We start from the raw sequence: 21,674 nt of genomic DNA on the forward strand, positions 1-21,674 counted from the left end.
GATGTGAGATACTCTGTGCTTCTTACGTGTGATAATAAGCCATTAATACTGAGACACAATTAAACAATAAGGTACAACAGACTGTACCAGCATGTAATATCACTCCTACATTAGTTTATTATTGGAAACATATTACTAAAGAGTAAACCTCTACATGCCTTTGAGGATAGGTTTCTTCTTTTAAACTTTCATTCTAAGTTACAGAGGAAGGATCATAGGATCATAGGAGGTTACTAGGTGATTGGCCATAAGGCCTGTACAAGCCTAGCCATGTTATACCCTTGTTCCCTTATGGATCAAGATATACAGTCTATGTTTGTGCATGAATCTAAGATCAGCAACCTACCCCTGTCTAAGAGAGATGCAGCTGAAACTCCTGGTGTAAATTTATGGTTTACCATCCAAATGTCCAGGCTACACTTAAATAGGATCATTGAGGAGCTCTGTTTTATATGAATTGGGAGTCTGTTCCAGAAGAGTGGCAACATCTGGGAGATGTATCTGTCTCTCCAGCATGTCCTGTTAAGATGGCAGGCTAGTTTAACATCCCTAGAGTGAGTGAATCTTGTCCCATTGGATTTATGGATGTGCACCAGCTTAATCAAGGCAGGGTCTGAGGCTGCTCTGTAGGCCTGGCACAAGTCTCCTCTAAGCAGTCTATATGATACAGAGTAAAGTGACAGGGCCTTCAGTCTGGACATGTAAACCATGTATTGTAGGCCCTGAATTTTCTTAGTGAGCATCCTCTGAGGTCTCTCCAAATACTGCAGATGTCTGTTGAGGTACGTACAGAAGGGAGCATTGTACTCTATTATTGGTCTGATGAGAGTCGAGTACAAGGGAGTTATAACCTCCTTAGCTTTGGATGCTATACCCTTGCTTATTAGGTGTGCAGCATAGAAGGTCTTCCTTACTATTGTGGACACCTGATGATCAGAATTAAGGCTGCTATCAATTTGTGTTCCTAAATCTCTCACCACTGGGTTTGAACTTGGGGGTTATTTTTAATGTTCTAATTAGCAGGATTTTTCCCCTTTGCTCAAGGAGATGATAATGCATTTTTTGTATTTAGTTTCAGTCCGTGGCTTTGACACCAATCATTTGTATGTGTAAGCCCATTGTGCAGTCTTCAGTGAACTTAGTAAGCCATAGGCCATCAATTTTCACATGGACTTCTGAAAAATAGATACCAAACAGTAGGGGGCACAGATCCTTGTGGAGCACCACTATTAACAGGTCTGCTAGTAGAGGTGGCATCCTCAATTTTGACTGTATGTGTTCTGTTTGGGAGCCAGTTGGCAACCCATCTAGTGATGTAAAGGTTAATTCCCAGCTGGGTGAGTTTCTCAATGATGCCTGAGTTTGGGGTTGTGTCAAAGGCATTGGCTAGGTCAAGATAGGCAGTGTGAACTGTTTTGCCTTCATCCAGGGCCTTGGTGATATTCTTGAAAAAGTCCACCAAGTTTAGTAGGCAAAATCTCCCCTTAATGAAGCCAAGCTGGGTCAGGTCAAGAGTTTGAAGGTCAAATATATCCTTGTTGATAAGGTCCATAGTGATTCTCTCCATGGCCTTGCAGATAAGACTGGTTAGGCATATGGATCTAAAGTTTCCGTGGTTAGTTGTGGGACTCCCCCATTTTGCAAGGGGATTACAATTACTGTTTTCCACTTAGCTGAGACAAAGCCTGTGCATAGACTGCGCTTGAAAGTGTGCTTAGCGGTTAAGCAGCCTGGGATGTTGTCTGGTCCCATACAGGCTGTGTTTTTGGCCCTGGAGAGTGCAGCCATGACCTGTTCTCTGGAGATACTAGCCAAAGGACTGGTGACAGGTATGTTGTGGGGTATGATTGGTGGGGACAGGGGGGTGAAGTTTCCACCAAACCTGTCTGCTACAAGGTTTGCAATATCTTCAGGTTCAGTAAAAGTGGTACCATTCACAGCTAGTTCGGCACAAAGCTGGGCCTTCCCTATAAGATTTCAGGCATTGCTAAAGAATGCTTTGTGATTTTCCTTAGCTAGTGATGTTAATTTAGATTTAAGTAATTAGCTTTAGAGGACTTTACAAGATGTCTAATCTGCTTGTTTATGCTTTGGAGAAAGTTCTTCCTTTTCTGGGACCATTCCCTCTTGTTTTTTGTCAGCAGTTTCACTTATTGTATAACCTATTTATGCTGGATGTCCACAATGGTCGCTTATTCTTTCATGAGGATCTTGATTTGATCTGTTCTGGTACGACTGAGTCTATACATTTATATAGAGTATTTATACAGGACATTTGTGTACACCTCAGTATAGGGGTCATTGCTGTCAATGTTGGCAGGAAGTCTGAAACTGCTGATGCCATTGCTCAGTAGGCTATAGTTTGCTTTGGAGAAATTTTTTAAATGTTTTGCTCCTGAGGGTGGGTCAGGTGAGATCATTATTATGAATGAGACTGATTTATGATTGGACTTTACCAGGAAGGGCCCATTAATGGGGTGGTGCTGTGATCCTCCATATTGGTGAGCAGTATGTCTAGGATTTTAGAGCCCCTTGTGGGATGCTATCTGCTCCAGAGCATCTGTGTTAACAAAGTCCAGAAAACTTTGGGCGAGCACGTTTCTGCTCAAATATGTTACCTAATCGATGGAAGGATAGTTAAAATTACCCATGACCAGGGTATCTGGCTGTACTACCAGTGACTCAAGTTGGTCCATGGTGAGGGACCTATAGCTAGCAAAGACATGGAGGGAGTCTTTCCTACAGTTATTTGGACTTGAAGTAACTCTATGGAATCATACTGTTTAACCAGTCTAGGGTGTATTTGTCTTTAATGAAGATTGATACGCCTCCTCCCCCCTTCGTCTTTTCATGTTCATTTTGTGGTCTGAATTTGTGGAAGACCTTATAGCCCTGCATGGCCGGGGTATTTTCTGAGGCTTTGAACAATGCCTCTGTGATTGCTCAGACATCAGCATCTTCCAGGGTGAGAAGTGCTTCGAGTGCAGTTTCTGATTTAGATTCCTAGCATTAAGTAGCATACCCCTGAGTTTGTTTCTGGAGGATATGTTTATATCTGGAATTTTGTTCTTATGACATTGCCTACATTGCATAAAAAAGGCACTATGGAGGAGACAAGTACCTTTGCCAGCAACCTAAAGCCTGGAGGCGACATTGCAAAACCAAATATTTGTTTAGAAGGCCTTCCATGACATATATTGAAACAATGTTTGGATCTAAAAACTTCACATAAAGAATCATGTAACTTTTTAAGAAGGTAGCAGATTGTAATTAAGGAGAATGTCACATAAAACTACAGCACGATATTAATGTGTTTAGCAACATGCCAACAGTATGGATTGGGCTACTTGATATGGTAGAAGAGTAAACTATTCATTTTAACAAGACTCAAACAAGCAATGAATATTTATACATTATAACAGAATACATGAAACATTGTAGAAGTTATGGAATGCAAGGAGGAAGTGTTATTATCTGCCTGATGGTGTGTGCATGTAACCATGGAGGGCTATATTGCTAGTAAGGAATGGATCTTTTTTAAGTAATAACACTGGGCCTGATTCCAAAAGACTTACGCTCAGTGTAAGTGACCACTTACACTTAGAGCAAATCTTTCAGAATCAGGGCAGACTTACACTAGCAGCAACTATTTTGGACTCTGGCTCACTGTTTTATTTCCCCACTGTGATGTTATTTTTGTAATGTGAGTACTGCATGTTTGACTCAGTAAGAAGTCAAAGCTCAGTCTGCAAAGAAGTTTTATAACAGCAGTACAGTGTTTTCCAGTTATCTAGTTTATGTTGCATCCAGCTGTTTAATGACTGAGACCCAAATCCTAGCTTGGTGCGTTGACTGGCTGACAGCCATCAGCCTTCTGTGGCCCCATTCTCTTAACAGACCACTTGGACTAGAACTCCAGTGGATCCACAAAGGAGGGCCACTTTTACCAGGAATTCTCTCTTTGCCTCAGCCCCTGCTGCTGCCACTTCGCCGAGATTGCCAGAGACTAATCTTCATTATTTTGAACAGCCAGGGTGTGCCTGGTTAACACTAACCCTGGCCCAGCCCCAGTGACCAGTGACCAGTGTGACACCTGTGTTACAATGAAGCATTCCCTACTCATACCTTGCTCATGTGTGCTCCCGAACATAGATTACACGAGCTACCATCATCAGACTGGAAGTACTAAGTTCATAACCACAGTTCCTGGATCATTAACATGATTACGAAAATCCAAGGTATAGTCAAATGATACTCTCTGAAGCTTTTAAAAGAATTTGATATCACTTTTACCTACAAACCTGCTACTCTCATTTCCTAAACCAGTACCCATAACTGTACTGACATTATATTTTTATCGGAAGCAGTATTGGCAAGAAAGGGACCACCAAAAAGGCATGGCTATTTCAAGAGGACATTGATCTTATGGTAATAAGAGCCATGGCTCAAAGATGGCGCTTTTGTTTCTCAGTCCATTCTAAAAAAAAAAAACTGTAGCTACCTGATTAACTGCCAAACTGGAATCAGGATATAGGATGGAATATCTTCTAGGCAAACAAGTCAGTGACATTTGAACTCACATTGTACATAGGCTTAACATAGTGAGTGCCCCAGACTGGTTACTGTAGTGAGTCAGCATGTGCAATCATTGCAGATTTTATTTGGAGCTTGCTTTGCTCCCCAGTTTTATCAGTTATACTTTTACAGATGTCTTACTGAAAGTCTGCTACTGTTGTATCTCAAAGAAAGTAATTGTGTAATTCTTTAACCTTAATTGGTTTGACTTCCATGTTAGAGGCCTGCAGCAAAGTAACTGAATGCCTTTTCCTTGCTGCTTGATGCTATCTTAACTTGCTACATATTTTCCCCAGTAGCTCTCTTCTTCTCAGTAGCTTTGATGATGACTGCCATGTAACATATATACTACCCTTTAGAAGACCCTTAGTCTCCAATGCACTCATTTTCATTGTTGAGAGATCTTCCCTTAAATTTAAGGAGAATGCTCTACTTGTAGACTTAAGCTTGGTTGACTCTACCCCATTTTGCAGAAAAATAAAACTTTGCAGGAATTTCCTAACATCCTAACTTTGATATAGGATAGTAACTAGTCATAGACTAAAAGGAACTGACCTTGAAACACTTCATTATTTCAAACACAGTCTTGGAAAAGTGGATAGCCAAGCCAAATGATGTACTAAAATATGGATGAAAGTGGATAGCCAAGCCAAATGATGTACTAAAATATGAATGCTACTAATACCTTAAAATAAATGGCCACTAGTAGTTGCAAAATCAGCTTGGATTTGGAAAAAAAATCTATTTGCTAGTATTCCAAGTTATTTTGGAATTCTATCAAAGAAATAAGCAGGGACTGCAAATCCAAGTATTAGATTGCTGACACATTTAAGACCATCTTCCAATAACACTCTAAAAGACTGTTATACAGAACTTACCCCATGCCATTTCAGCCAGTTTTGCCTAGCATTTTCACTTTATATAAGTTGCTTCTGCAACAGTTAGAAAACTTGGAAAGACTTTACTGTAACAGGTTTCCTGGTTACTTTCTGTGTTTTTCAAAATGTCACCATTTATAGATCCAAAACCTCTTTGCACACATTTACAGTGCGTTTTTATAGTCTGGCATCATCCCTGTATCACTTAACCATGACTACATAATTCCCTCCAAAGGGTTCTCTCACTCAATGCACCACAAGGCTTATCACCTGATTGTCAGTTCCAACCCATCTACCAACTCCTCTGAGAAGCTCATTCAGTTTCAAACGTTATAACTCATTAGTAAATGTGGATTTCCATGTAATGAAATGCTTAACTGTATAGATGGGTTTAACAACCTTACTGTGCTGCAGTTTCAATGAATGCACTTCTACTAATATGAAGAACCTCCTCACAGCAGCCAGCTCCATCATTATGAAACAACATTAAAACAGTTACTGTTACTCATTACTAAACTTGAGCATATTGGCTTTAAAGATCATCCATTACAGACAGATATTTATTAAATATGTGCATTTCTGATATTTTAATGTGTTGATTTAATAATGTGTACTAGCACTGCAAATCACACCTATCAGCTTCATTGCTCAAGAAGTCGAGAAATACGCTGTAAAGTAACACAGTCTTGTATAAAATGGACTCTTTTTCTGTTTATATTATTTTGGAGAAATGTTACTAACACTGAGTCACACTTGGTATTTTCCATTCCATCCTCAAGATCACCTTTTTGAAGTTTAGATAATTATCATGTAGTAACTATACAAGTATTGTATCCTAAAGTATGTTATCTGTATGTATCTATGAGGATTTTTATATATCTGTACCAGAAATGTATGTCCAGTGTGTAGTACTGCTATGTTTTCCATGTTTATCCTGCAGCCCAACAGACAGAAATCAAAGTTAATGAGATTCTGGGGTTTGTAATTCATAACATGAGATTATCTGTATACAAGTTAAATGTATCTTCTTAATGTGGCTCCATTCATTTCTGTTTCATTGTGGCAAGTGGCCCATGAAAGGAGCATACAGCAGAGGGAGGACTGCCCCTGTCTAGTGTTAATGTATTTGGTAACTATGAAAGTGGAACAGTCATTATTAGCACATTCCCCTTCCTAATGAGAGCCACACTGTAGCATGGTAACTGTTGGCCAGTGAAAATCTTGGCTGTCAACTGATAATAACAGTCATTACCTGACCTGGTGCACTCTAAATCCACACCAGCAAACCAGTACATGTCTTTGCCAAAAACTCAATCCACAACAGCAAACGAGTACACATTATTTTAGGTTCAAGGTTATAACACAAATAGCCCCACAAGATAATAGAAGGTTATCAGAGGATAATATGGTTAAACTACTCCTTGAAAAAAGTGAGTTAAGTTGGCAGCTTAGACTTGATGCTTGTAGCCACCCAGGCCTAAATGAAACTTATTCATTAGCAGGTGTCTTGAAATTAAAAAGCTTACTAAGGTGAATTAGGTCATATTATGATATATCCATTCCCCTTTTACGCATTTATTTATTTTTATTTTTGTTTACATTAGTATCAAAAACTATATGTCTTATGCTTTTATATACTCATTACACCCTTTATACTTATTGTATATATACTCATTACACCCTTTATACTTATTGTATATATAATATTTTTTAATTATTTAGGCAAAGAGTGCGAAGAGTCAAAAAGTGGTATATGTCTTCCCATAGGGCATTCAAACACTTGTTGAATAGGATAACATAATATATATATATATATATATATATATATATATATATATATATATATATATATATATATACACAAAAAACAATGCCCACACACACAAACACATATAAAAATGAATTTAATATTGGTGAGTGAGTGTGTTTAATTTTAAGTTTATCAAACAATCATTCATTTGAGTAAAAATAGATATTAGTACTGCTAGATGTGTGGCACTGTTAGAAAACCATTTCACATCAGGATAGAATGGAGCTTTATATACCTATTACTTATTTTAATGTCATTTCTAAATGTATTATTAGGACTTTTATACAGGAAAGTATGACTGAATTTAAGACTAAAGGTCTTTATAGGTGTAACTTAATCCCTTTAGAATTAACATCTGTCGACCTGCAGAGTAGTTATGTGTTGATTTATTTATTTAATTAGTGTTTGAAATTACTTTTATAATGAAATGACTATCGGCCTTTAAACAATGTTTTTAATGAATTTAGTACCACCTACTTGGCTACGTCATTAGATATGGGCTTTTTAAATTCTTTGTAATTTGGAGTTTAGTATCTGAAGAAGTCTGGATAATATCCGGCCGAAAAGAGCTTTATGCTATTGTTTGTTTTATTGTGATTTCTGCCGCACGTGGAGGGTGCAATTTACTCCGTATTAAAAGTACTTCTTCTACTAACTTGCAGAGTGGAGCGTGGTTCCTGTTTGTTTTTTGTATTCTAACTGGTGCAGTCTAAACATAGATTGTAATGCCTTATTGCATCAACTGAAAATTATTTGTGATCCAAGGCTTCTCTGAGGATCATTTCCCTTTCTGCTTTGGATGTAGGAGCTCTCTCATCTGCATATATGAGAGTGAGAACCCCCTTCATCACCACTTTTTTTGTGCCTTCTCTGATCCTGAACCTATTGAAAAACTCATGGTCTTCTTCCACAGTTGAGTCTGCAAGGTTGTAGATGGTTCCCAGCCAGCAGTTTTCACACACAGCTCCTGCAGTTTGCCTGCTTGATTACATATCCAGTTAACACACTTCCTTCATTTCGTTTTAGGCTGTACCATCTTTTATGTATAAACTGTCACCCCCTCCTCTCTTTTCTCTTCTTGCCACTCATGAGGGTACAACAACCTGGAATTACTGTGGCTCAGTCTTTGTTTTCTGTTGTCTGAATATAGTAACAGAAGAAACAGGGCATAAAATGCTGCTAAAATTCTTTAAATTGTTCCTACTGCTGCTGTTAGACGTTGACAGTTTTTAGCTGTTTCCTTTACTAACTCATATATTCACAATGTCTGCAAGTAAATTAAGAATGACAGTAAATGAAATAGCTTATGCATATCTTGTAAATTGCTAATACTTCTTGTGCTTTGAAAATCTGATATATGGTTAGAATTATTACCAATGTACAATAGGCTCAAGAGCACAGTTATTTGCCTTACTCAAGTTCTCAAGTACGTAACAGGTACATATGGGATTCATGCTCAGGTCTCTAAGATTCTTTATTCACCTTAACCACTGAACACTACTTTAGAACCCAGGATGGTTCAGGTTTGAAACTGCTTCCTTTAGGTAAGAGTCAGGATATGAATCTAACAGAGGATCCTAGGCCTTAAACACATGCCCTACATGGACAGACTCAAAAAACTCCAGCTTTTCTCTGTCTCATATCGTCTATTAAGAGGCTTGCTTTCTTGACTTACAAAGCCATGTCTGACCCAGATCAGTTAGAAATGTTACACCTAAAGAAATCCCAATTCCTCTGCACCACACTCCAGGGACTGCAACCTCATTACCACAATCAACAGAACATGCTGGAGGGACAGGTTAATAACCCATAGACTGCTGATGCTCTGGAATAGACTTCCCATACATGTCAAGCAGAGCACCTGACTGGCCCTTTTCAAGAGGAATCTTGATGAGTGGATGGGAAATAGAAAGTTCACCCCGGTGATCACTCCAGTAGCTCTACTTGACAGAAGCACTGGGAACTAATGGCGGCATGATGCCAGGGCACTTCTATGGGCTAGGCTTGTAAAGGCTCCAGGGCCATTGGTCTAGTACACATCTATGAACCTATATCTCTCACCTGGATGTTTCCATTTATATGTAGACTGACAACCAAACCACTGACTCCTCCCACCAGACAGGTAAGCTGACATGAGCCATTTAGTTTCCACACGCCCTCACCTGGTTCCTTTAGGACTTGAGCTTCTACTCATACTCAATGTCTGGATCATAATAAAGGTTTCAGCTCTCTATATCACAGAGATGGGCAGTCCTGAGTTAATCTTTTTTAATTGTGTCAGGTAATTTTTGTATTTTTAGCAGGGCAAAGAAAAGCAAGTTAATATAGTTAAAGTTGTACCATTTAATGGTGTTTTAGTTAGTCTGATTCAGTATTTTATTTTTATTCTCTTTTGTTGTGTCTTTCGGCTTATCCCGGTTAGAGGTCGCCACAGCGGAACACCGGTCCGCTAATGTTTGGTAGTGGATTTTTACGTGCCAAGTTACCAGCCCTGACGCACAACCCTCACCGAAGGCACGCCCATTCACGCATGCCTCCACACAGAAGATGCTCTAGCTGAGAATCGAACGCGATAACGTCTTGCTGTGAGGCGACAATGCTACCGCAGCACCACTGCCGTGGGTCAAACTACATTTTCTGGGGGTTGTTTTTGGTGGGAAGTATTACTTTGGGAGGATTTGTCTGTGTATATATTCTGTTTCATGCTGCATGAGAAGTCTCTTAGTGACATAGGTAGAACAGTGATAATTATTTATAGATTCATTAGTTATTGCTAAGCAAATATTGAGGTAGATCATTTGTATTGTAGCCACTGCAATTCCCACTTTCTGCTACCTCTTCATTACCATTACACATCCATTTAATAAGGTTTTGTTTAAAGGTTAGGGAGATACTTTAATATGAAGGGGAAGTCTGTTCCAGATGACAGGAATTTTTGGGAGCATTCATCAGCAGCTTCATTTACGTTGGAGTAGAGGTTTAGGTCTCTTTAGTTTTGGGAAGCATTTATGTGGCAAGTTAATGGGTGTTCATATTTTCAAAAGAACATGATACTTCACTTTCTAGTATTTAACTCATTTAACTTTAGGCCATGGCCCTAGCACCATATATTTGTGTGTTTTACATCCTCTTGTTGAATTTGGGAGTCCTTCAGAGAGTTGATAATAGCTCCAGGTTTGCAATCATCTGTAAATCTTGTCAGCCAAAGACCCTTGTCATCAGCTTTGGCATCAGAGCATTACATATAGGCAGATCTTGCCTACTGAACCTGGTTGACTTCTTTGATACTGTCACCAAGGACCTGGATGAGGGAAAGTCAGTACACACAGCTTACCTTGACTTAGTCAAGGCCTTTGATACAATCCCCCACTCGGGCATCATCGAAAAGCTAACACAACTTGGCATAAATCCCTATCTCGTCAGATGGGTGGCCAACTGGCTCAATGACTAGGACCCACAAAGTCAAAATAGGTGCCACCACCTCCAACAGCAGACCTGTCACTAGTGGTGTTCCCCAGGGATCTGTCCTGGGACCCCTACTCTTTGCCATCTACTTTGCAGAGGTCCAGGCAAAGACAAAGTGCCTGTGGCTGACCAAGTTTGTGGATGACTGTAAGTTGGATGCTGTCATTGACTCCACAAATGATGATAACATACTGCAAGAGGGTCTCACAGCTACAAATAACTGGTGCAAAAGTCATGGCCTAAAATTAAATGCAAAAAAATGTATTATCATACCATTCAGCAAAAACACGGCCCCTGCTGATTACCACATCAATGGAAACCCCCTAAGCACACAACCTGTGGTGAGATACCTGAACAATCTCACATTCGACCATCATGTGGCAGCAGTGGTCGAAAAGCCTTTTACTTGGTTCATCTCATAAGTAAAGGGATTGCATCCAGAAAAAATTAGGTTATTACCACTCTGTACTCCTCCCTCATTAGGCCTATAATTGAGTATAATACCCTGTTTGGTATGTACCTCTCCAAACACCTGCACCAACTGAAAAGGCCACAGAAATACCTCACAAAGAGAATCCATGGTATCCAACATCTGTCCTATGTGGACAGGCTCAAATCACTATCACTCTACTTGGTATCATACAGATTGCTCAGAGGTGATCTGTCTCTCACCTACAAGGCAATATCTGACCCTGCCCTACTAGAGATATTCCATATCCATAAGTATAACTCCTCGAACATTACCCACTCGATAGGCCTACATCTAATATGTGACAGCAACAAAACCTGCTGGAGAGACAGGTTTGTCTCCTAGAGGCTGCCCATTCTCTGGAATAAACTTCCCATACATGTCAAACAGAGTACCCTGCTGACCCTCTTCACACGCAACCTTGATAAGTGGATGGGAAACCACAAATTTGTCCCAGGGGTTCCACCTTTGTCCGTCATTGACAGGGGCAACAGGTGCTGACTGAGAGTTCTTTTTTGGGAATAAACTCTTGGCTAGGCTTGTAAGAGCCCCAGGGCCATTAGCCTAGTAACCTTCTATGATCTTATGATCCTATGAATACCAAAGAGGTGTGGCCATAGTTGTGAGACCTGAAGTACCACACTAGTAACAAGCCTATTAAATGAGTGTGTCTTTGGGCCAGTGTACTATCCAGGATGTAAAATAAGAGTTTGCATTTAGTTTAGTTAGCTGTTAATGCCTGAGTGTGGATAGTTTCAAAGGTCTTAGCTAGGTCAAGATAAGAGGTGTGTACCAATTTGCTCTCATCTGATACGTCACTGACTTTTCCAAAGAAGTATAGTAGCTTAAACAGGCAAGATCGTCCTTTCACTAACCCAGACTAGTTTGAGTTAAGAGAATGTAAGCTGCCAATATATTTGTTTATGGGTTCTGAAATGATGCATTCCTTTACTGACTGCTATATTGATCTATAGATATCAGGATCAGTGGGTGAGGTCACCATGGTGGAGCAGATGACAACACATGCTCTTCACAATACTGGCATTAAACCAGTTGACAGGTTGAGGCTTATGTTTTGAGTAGTTATTTTTTGTCAACTATTTTTTTCTACAGTTCAGCTTTTCCAATATTTTTTTCCTATTCTTCAAGAGAGTTAATTGCTGTCTAGGATGCCTGAATGCCCCTTTTGTCTGCACATGTGCTGAATAAAACTTTATCACTTGATTCTTTACATGTTCCTACAACACTTGCCGCAGCACTTTTCAAAATGTCTTTTGGTAAAGCAGAACAGTACCTTTACGTACTCAGATTAAAAGCCCTGTTCCTCTACAGTCCTGAGGGGAGACTGCAGCTTAGCGTTCCATGCTATGAGTCACCCAACACTCTTCAAACTCCTTCACATAAACAGAACCAGTTGTAAAGCAAACACCCATTCTAGAGACACTTCATCCTGCATCAAAATCACCAAATGGCATGACGTGTCTAACCCAACATAGTCTGCATTTGTGGTATAGGCTGCCTTAACATATCAAGCATAGCACTTACCTAGCAACCTCTGAAACTAGTCTGCATGACTGACTGAATGATATCAAATTTTCACTTGGGATATGTGAGGAAAATCTACTTAATGGGTGAACATTTATATTATCCCATCAATACCAAGTGATGTGGTTCTGCTTCTCAGTTGTGTCCTTGGATGTAAACTTAGTAAGAATCTATAAATTTAAGGGTACTTTTCCTTTATCGGGGCAACAGCTGTAATGAGCATGTGCTCGCAATGATTGCAGACACTATCCTTAAAAAAAGCTGTGGAAGCCTGAAAGTCTTCTGAATTCGGAACACTACCTAAATATCTACTTAAAGTAATTCTCTCTGCGCAACCAGTCCACTGCAGTTTGTGCTTAGACAGAATGAAAAGTAAGGTGAAAAAGTCGGTGAGGTGTCCATTCCAACAGTATGTAGAAGTGATCAGACTGCAGATGTGAAGACCTGAAAATGTATCCCCCCCATAAACTAATTCTGCTGTGTGAAAAATCTCCAAATCCCAGCATTACAAAACACCTGCACCTGAAGAGAGATACAAAACACCCTCCCAAAAAGAACTTTGCTGTACTTTTATTTATCAGTATCACGGGAAGTACTTTGCAGTGCAGTAGTTAGGACTGATTCTGTAATGGGGCTGACTGAGGACAGAAATTATAGAACCCCCTAACCCCACAATGCCTTTTACAGGCAGTCTATAAACTGTCCTACCATTAACGCAGACATAGTAGCACATACAGCAGTACAGCAACTCTGAAACAAAGGGAAACAGCTATAAAAGTAAACATTTTACAGTACTGAGGTAGTGCTCAAACAATTAGAAGTCAAAGCATCATCTTGCCACCGGCAATGAAATAAGCTGCCATTTTCTTCAATGGCTTGTACAATACTGCCCCAAACCTAGAATGGTAGCACACAATACTATAAAGTGATGTTTATAGTATTGGCAGCAATCACTGTGATTGTGTGCTAACTTTTCAAGCGATAATTACAACTGTTGCCCCAATAACGGAAAAGTACCAATTTAAGAACCTATAAACAATCAGAAACTTGTATCCAGAACAGATTCAGTGTCTTGTCTCTGATAGACAGTGGTGATGCTCATTCACTCCTACAGTACTAAGGTCAGTTCCCGTGGTTTTCCACCAGTGAAATTTAATTGCTACATCTAACAGAATTTCACAAAATAAAAATTTCCAGCTAACTTGGAGAGTGTGTCCCCACCATACCGTATAGCGATGGACCACACAATGACTTAATTTGGGACTTTGTAAACCTGACTGTACTACAGCATCAAGACCTATTAGTTCAACTTTACCAGTAAACTAAAAAAAAAAACACACTTAACAAAATTACTGTGATAAAAGACATATTTTGCCTGAAGAATATGCTTTGCTGTAAACACACAGGATAAAGTTGTGCACTTTCATCACATATGTATTTTTAAAGCAATCTATGTCTGCTTTTTACATATGAAATTCATTAAACTTTAAGAGACTGAACTTAAGGTAAACAAATCAAGGAGCAGTGTAAATACTCTTCAAATGTGGCTTCACCTCTAGCGTCTCACTCCTAAGTCCTAATGTATGGAAATACTGTTTCTTGTTCAGTTAGTAGTTTTAATTGCACTGTCATATAATACCACTATAATATGCCTCATTGTTACCTGTTGAGATTTAGCCTCGGGCTCACTCAATGGCTGCTGGGTAACAACAGGTTTTGGTTTTGGTTTAGGGGTTGGAGCAGTAGGAAGAGGAGGGGCTGGAGGAATTGAAGAATTCGTAATCGAATCTGCAGATGTTGATGAAGTGCTCTGTTTTGGTTTCTCCTTCTCCTGGTCTTTCTTTTTCCCAAGTTGTTCCTTCTTGTTTTCCCTTTCGCATTCCTTTTCCTGCTGCTGGTTTCGCTGCTTCTCTTGTTCCTTCTCAATTTGTTGCTGGGAGATGTTTACTGCTTGAAGTGTCATTTGCTGGGCCTGCAAAGAAATGACAACATTTTCAGATGGGTTCCTGTTTTTAGCAAAACATGTAAGGCTCTTTTTTTCTACATTTATTTATGAAGCCCATTGTTCCATAATGACCTGAACCAAAAATTAAAAATGGCATCCTCATACACATCTAGGGTGTTTTAAGCATAAGCGAAGGCATAAAAAGCTGGTAGGTACAATTTTCAATTCCTTGTATGATTCGGACTTCTACACCAAGGAAAGTGGGAACAGCTACATTTGGAGACACGCTGCATCAGACTTTAGTGTAGTCATCGCGCCAACAGATGGGACTATGAATTATAGAACTGGTCTACCCCTGAGAAAAAAGCAAAAGCCACAGACATGAGCATGCATGACTTCAGCAGCTAAGAAAGCTAGATTTAAAAGCCTTCTGGGTTTGTCTGTAAGCATACCTATAGCATCTACTGCTCTACCCACCATTTCCTTCACCCATGACCATGACTGTAAATTGTTTTATTTTCTGCATCAGAAGTAGTGTTTTTTATTTATTGCTGAGTTCCTGTGTTCCCCCCACCACAGCTGTGTATGTATTACTACTGCAGAATATATGAAACAGACAAGAACACACAGATAAAGATATGGATATGTACATACTCATCAAGATCCTCTCTGACAAACACATTTGCATGAAACAAACATATAGACAACACTTATACATACAGATATGCGCACAACAGGTGCGCAGTATATATGTACATGTATACACACAGATACCCATACAAGTATGCATTCATACTCATATAGACAGATACATGAAATTACAAAATCATACGCACACATACACAGACACACACACACACACACACACACACACACACACACACACACACACACACACACACACACACACACACACACACACACACACACACACACACACACACACACACACACACACACACACACACACACACACACACACACACACACACACACACACACACACACACACACACACACACACACACACACACTTCAATGCAATGGCTACCGAAGCATCTAATTCTCATTTGTGATTATCAGATTATGGAACATCAGATTGCCAAAAGTGTTGTCTGACCTTGCCATTCACTAAAATGAGCCATACAAAAACCCAGTTAAACACAGGGTAATGTGCAGAGGTCATATCGCCTCCAATATGTGTTGTAAATAAGCAGTACAGGGCATTCGACACTCCTAATTGCACTGTGGAACAGCTGTACTGACCTGCCTCATATTTGGTTCCAGCCTTACTAGAACATCACATAAATTCTACTGTGCTATTGTCAAACTACTGGAATACTGTGCATGCTTCCTCCAAAGTCAGAACAGTAGAATAAAATCACATTAAACATACTTCTTGTGGACATACCAAGATTAATAAGCACCCCACCTTATGGTGATGTATACTGAAATTTCAAGGAGTACACACATAGCTTGGCGAGACACTGAGATAAGCTGATAGAATGTATCAATAGACTTAATAACTCAAGAAACCCAAAGATTATGAAAGGAGATGTTCTTCATTCCACATTGCTGCAGTCCTAACCATTGGGTAGTCCGCTGTCCCAGTCGGCCCGAATACCAAAGTATGGGCCACGCCGTCAAGGCGCATTAGTCTGACATCAGGACATCAGGGTGCACAATGCGCATGACCGACGCCATATCCCAATCTTTTTGCCGCATGGTCCCGGCTGCAGAAGCAGTTTTGGCGTGCGGCTGCGTTGGCGCTCTTGAAATTTTCTAAGTCGGACCTAATCAAAGTTAAGTTGCTTACACTCGCTATTTATATTTTGGTTTTTCTGCCCTCAGTATTTAACCGGAGAAAAGAAAAGTGAATAACTTTTGTTCTGTGAAACAGATACCATAGGGATTACCATACCTTGTGTATACCTTGTTTAGGGCCTGAGCACGACGTTGTTGGATGCCGCTCTTGTGCTAGATTTAACAAAACGCACTATTAAGAGAAGGTTAGACTGTGCCAGGTTAGTTTTGGGAAGAAGTTGTAATTATACGTCGGGATGTCGGATGTCGGCCCAAAAAAGCAAGGAAAAAGCAGAGCAAAGCAAGAGGGAAGAACCACAGTCCCGACGCCCGGTTTAGAAGGCTAGAGTGGAGCCGAGGTTCTGCTTGAGCCGGAGGTTCTGCCAGGGGAGAGACTTTTAGTGTTAGGGAGAGTGTCCTCTGTGGAGGGAGGCCCTAGGCCAGGGGCTAGGCAGCTGAAGTGGCTTCTCTTCCTTCTTCCCTTGGTCTCTTCCTCCCTTCTGTAGAGCCCTTTCTGAGAGGCAGGCTTCTTTGAGAGGCAGGCCAGGTTTCTCCTAGCTCTGGGGGATTCTCCTCTAAGAAACAGCTGCTTAAACCAAGAAAATGGCAGGATTACTATGGATTATGGTTCTTTGCCCCTCCTGATAAGCCCTAGGGGTGGAACCTGAGTTTGAGAGTTTTGAGTTTGAGGGCTTCTGGAGTGAGGCTTGAGTCTTTGTTGAAGACTCCTCCTTATTCTGATTCTGATGTGGATCTGATGTGGATGTTTCTCTCCTTCAAGGATTTTCCTTTTTCCTTTCATTTTTATTCCATGAGAGATGATTTAGAAAGCATTTTAAATGGATTTCTGAGATCAGGAAGATTCTTAGGGAAGAAGCTTTTTACTTACAGCATAGGCCTTTAGCTATACCTCCTGGGTTATACCTCCTGTTCTGAGATGTGAATGTGAGGCTTCCTGAACTCCCTGATTCTTTACCTCCTTTGCCTCCCCCCCAGTTAAACCGGATAGGTACTAGCTGTATAGGTGAAGTATCTAAGTAGAGTTTTAGGGCAGACCTCAAACTGTCTCTCAACTGTCTCAGGGCCTAAGGCTTCTTGTTTTTAAAAATAAAATCCCTCCTGTCCTGATAAAGAGGATAAAGGATAGATGGGGAAAGAAAGAAAAAAAAGAAAGGTTCCACTTTGTCATGGGCATTGAATTGCATTGAATACATGTTTTAATATCGTACAAAATCAAAACAATTGAAGTCTAAGGTGAGGAGGTAAGGAAGGTATGGAGTGTAAAGAGTTGCAGTGTTTAGTTTGCAGTTCTTATGTGTCTTGTCTGAGGTGTAAATGCACCTTGCAATGTGTTTTGATGCTGAGGGTGCTGTTCACGGGCTGCCACGGGTTCTGTTCTGCTCTTAGGCACGCCTTTAGCTGAGCATGTTATTTTGGCTATTTTGGATGCTCACGTATTTTCTGGACTCCTTTTTTGGTGACGTGGTGGTGCTTTCAGTTGTGGAAGCAGTTTTAAAGAAAATGAGGTCTATGCAACTGTTAAAGATTTTGCAAAGATTTTTTCCGAAGTTTAGTGGTGAGTTTAGTAGTACTATGCCTACTAAGGGATGGACATATCCTGTATGTCTAGGCCAGTAGGGCTCCGTGTCTAGGCGTGGTAGGGGCAGAGAAGGGGCTTCTTTTGGGAGGAGTTCTGCTCAGACTTGGGTGAGGGCAGGGTCAACTTTCGGTCACAGACTCAGACCCCTGTTTTTCAGCTTTTCAGCTCGCACTCGCCTCAGTGCACAGTTGGGAGGAAGGTTGGCCTCTTTTCAAAGAAAAATTGGGATTTAATTCACAAGACATTACCCCACTTTCATATCATTTTTGGATATTACAGGTTTTTTTTTTCCATACCTTGCCTCCTTTTCCCATGCCAGACATTCCCAGAAGGCCCTCCAGAACATCCTCTCAGCACATTTCTCTGTTACTCTCAATAGGGGCCATTCAGAGTTCAGCTGTGCCAGAAAGGCCTATAGGATTTTTCTCTCTTCTGTTCCTAGTACCTCAAAGAAGGGACACTATGGACCCCACTTGGGATTTATCTCCTCTCAACACTTATCTGACATTCCCAACAGCAAATTGACTGACAACACAACATAATTTACCTCTGCTGGGCAACTGGATGAGGATGGTAACTTAGATCACTGGGACTAACACTTCATGTGCCTATCAGGACTAAGGAAGGATCTATATCTTCGTTGCCGAGCTGGAAATTCCCATTATCAGTTCTGCCTTTTTGGCTCAACCCATATCATTGGCTGGTCTGTATTGCCCAAGGGCTTTGGCTCCAATGATAGCAGGCTCAAAGTGGAAGTAATTCAAGTACTTCCTTACGAAAACCTGACCCTGGATTCTGAAAAGGAAAACCTTTACAGCTTTTGGCATGATAATATGTGATGCTAGCAGTGAGAGAATAAGGAGTATTCTACTAAAGTCCGTCCTGTCTAGTACCTAATGTGTGTGCAAGTTGGGTGTGAGACATGACACAGACAGCCTTTTTGGCCTTTTTTAACCGGACAAAACAAAGAAATCTTCCATTTACTTCCATCAACTATCTCTTCAGTCCGGGCTGACTGGCAGGACAGTCCTTCAAGTTCATGGTTCATTGCATTCTTGTGTTCTTCAATTCCAAATGTAAACTGCATGGTGAGGTGCTGCAATGGTATCTCAAATGGTATGGACTTGCGTGCCAGGATTTGGACACTGTCATTCAAAATAATACTTTGCATTCAACAGGAATTGGACTGTGGGGCTCAAAGGAATCACCTAAACTCAAGGGGACTTTCCCGCCAGAGGCAGATCAGATTCTAAGATGGACTCTGTCAGACCGACAGAGGGGAGCTAAAATCTATTCTAAAAAGTGGAAGTGGATACAGCCAGAGTACAGCTACAGCATCTACATATCACATAGAAGGAGATGTTCCATGTACCAGCTCAGCATTTAATAACTTTCCAGGAGTTACTTCTTCCAGGGCAGGTGTTGATTCAACCACAACACAACTGTTCAGTCAACAACATCAACAAACAAGGGGAACACATTTTACCCATTGTGCAGGCAAGCAATGATTTTATGGGCAGACTGCGTCAGCTTGCAACTAACTCTTCAGGGTTCAGGGTAGGAGCACAGAGAGATGTGCAACTCCCTAGCAGATGTTCAAAGAGTGGAAACTGGTGATCCCTGGATTCGAAACTGGATCTTCATGTATTTCTCGAAATTCCAGGTGTCATGGGAACTGCAGACATAACCAGCTTCGCAGCTCCCAACAAGAACCAGCTGCCAAAGTTTCATGGAAAGAGGTGCTGTTTCTTCAGCTTGGAAAATCTTTGCTCTTTTCTTTCAATTGCCTTGTTTCATTCTCACCTTTCCACCTTCTCCTCTTCAAAGAAAGGACAAGACAAGCCAAGGACAAGACAGATTGGCCTCGATAACAGGCTCCAGGATTACTGGAGGAGTACTGAGGGCCTCCATGGGAGGAGTCTGGTGGCCTTTACCTTGATTGTCTCAGAGGGACGGTCACCTGCTCAATGTCAAGCTTCACTCTCTTCACTCAATGTCAAGCTTCACTCTCATCTAACAGTTGTTTCAAACAGCAGGTCTCAACAACTCTCTCAACTATTTAAAATGTGATTACGGAAGCCAGAAGACCTCAGAAGCAAGAGAAAGTGTACGATGTAAATGGAAGAGATGTTTTATTTTTTTATTTTTTCTGATTTGAGGATTCTGTTTTATTTTTGAGTGTTAATTTCTATGTGGATTATTGATATCTTACTGAGCTATTGCTCTTCTGGGTTTATCTTTCTCTTCATATTAAGATTCATGCTGCAGCAATTTGCTTTCTTTATGATTTGTTCAAGCCATTTTAGAAAGCAAACTTTGTTCAAGAATTTAGGAGGGGCAAACCCTAATTGATTCCCCACGAGAGCTGGAGATCCTTAACGGGATCTCAATTTTGTTACTCTACTTTCGAATTACTTGTTTTGGAATGGCCCACTGCTACTGCTTTTTTGAAATATTTTACTTTGAAGACTGCTTTTTGTTGATGGCGGCTTGCAAGAATTGGCCATTCTTTATTGCACCCTTTTTATATCATTACGCATTTTTTTGATTTTATGCCCTTCTAGGTTTCCCTAAAGCACTAATCTAGTGTTTTATGCCTAAGGTGGTTTCTAGTAAAGCTTTTTTCTAAACCATTACTCCAAAAAACTACTGCACACTTTGCACACTTTAGATGTACACATTTGTATTTACATTATTAACACAGGCAGTTGTGCATTAGCAGTTAAGCAGGACTAAGGATTTTGAGCATTCAGCAGTTGTTTCTTCTTTTGGGTTGAGTTCTGTCCATTTTCCTTCTCCAAAACAAACTATTCAGTTTTGGATTGCATTGCATGCATTTTGCTATTCCCATCATGGCAAGGAGATCATTCCATTTCTTAGGCCTCTACCATGATATTTTACTGCCACTTCACTGGAGTATTTTTAATCAAAGCTTTGGAGTTGACCTTTTGAGTTCTAAATTTATTACTCAGTGCATACTTTCTCTAAGCTGCACCACCTTCTGCCTCACTTACTTTGCTAGGCTGGTTGCCAGCCTGCTATTTGCTTTGCATGTTGACTGTCTGCTTAGAATTTACAGCAATGCCTCCTTACTCCTGGGGTGCACACCAATGTGGAATGAGGAACACAGCAATGGGATGGAAGAACATAGTACAGTTTTGTACCTACCTCCAATGTATGTTTTCCTCGACCATGTGGTTTGCTGTTAACCAATTCTTTTCCTCCCTGTGTATATGGTGTGCAGGGTTGGGTTTGGTTATTGGTATACCTTTGTTTTTATGTATATATGGTTCTTATTTTGGTGCAGGAGTGTTTGTGTTTTTGGTTTTGGCCTTGGGGGCATTAGACGCTGACCCTGATGGCACGAAAAGATCTGAGATTCACGTCATGCATGATTAGCACCTGGACGCCCTGCAGTCAGACCGATGCGCCTTGACCGACGCCAGCCTGCAACTTGTATTCGGGGTAACATGGGACAGCGGTATACCCAAACGTTACTTTTCAGTAGTCTGATAAGAGCTGCAAGATCTGTTAGAAGTCAGTAACATTATTTCAGCACAGTACTTTGATCTACAACAGAAAGT

At 40.5% G+C, this 21,674-nt stretch overlaps 1 protein-coding gene across 3 annotated transcripts in view; it reads right to left on the reverse strand.

Annotated features, from left to right (window-relative positions):
* The window catches only part of MYO15B (myosin XVB), a 1,190,858-nt gene that overhangs the window by 627,728 nt on the left and 541,456 nt on the right, over positions 1-21,674 (reverse strand). For all 3 annotated transcript variants that reach the window (XM_044084949.1, XM_044084950.1, XM_044084948.1), the window contains exon 15: positions 14,406-14,714. In XM_044084949.1, the coding sequence (XP_043940884.1) occupies positions 14,406-14,714 (309 nt within the window). The remainder of the gene's footprint in view (positions 1-14,405; positions 14,715-21,674) is intronic.

The sequence above is a fragment of the Protopterus annectens genome, chromosome 10.part0 (genome assembly GCF_019279795.1).
Source record: "Protopterus annectens isolate FY-2018-M chromosome 10.part0, PAN1.0, whole genome shotgun sequence".
NCBI lineage: Eukaryota > Metazoa > Chordata > Ceratodontiformes > Protopteridae > Protopterus > Protopterus annectens.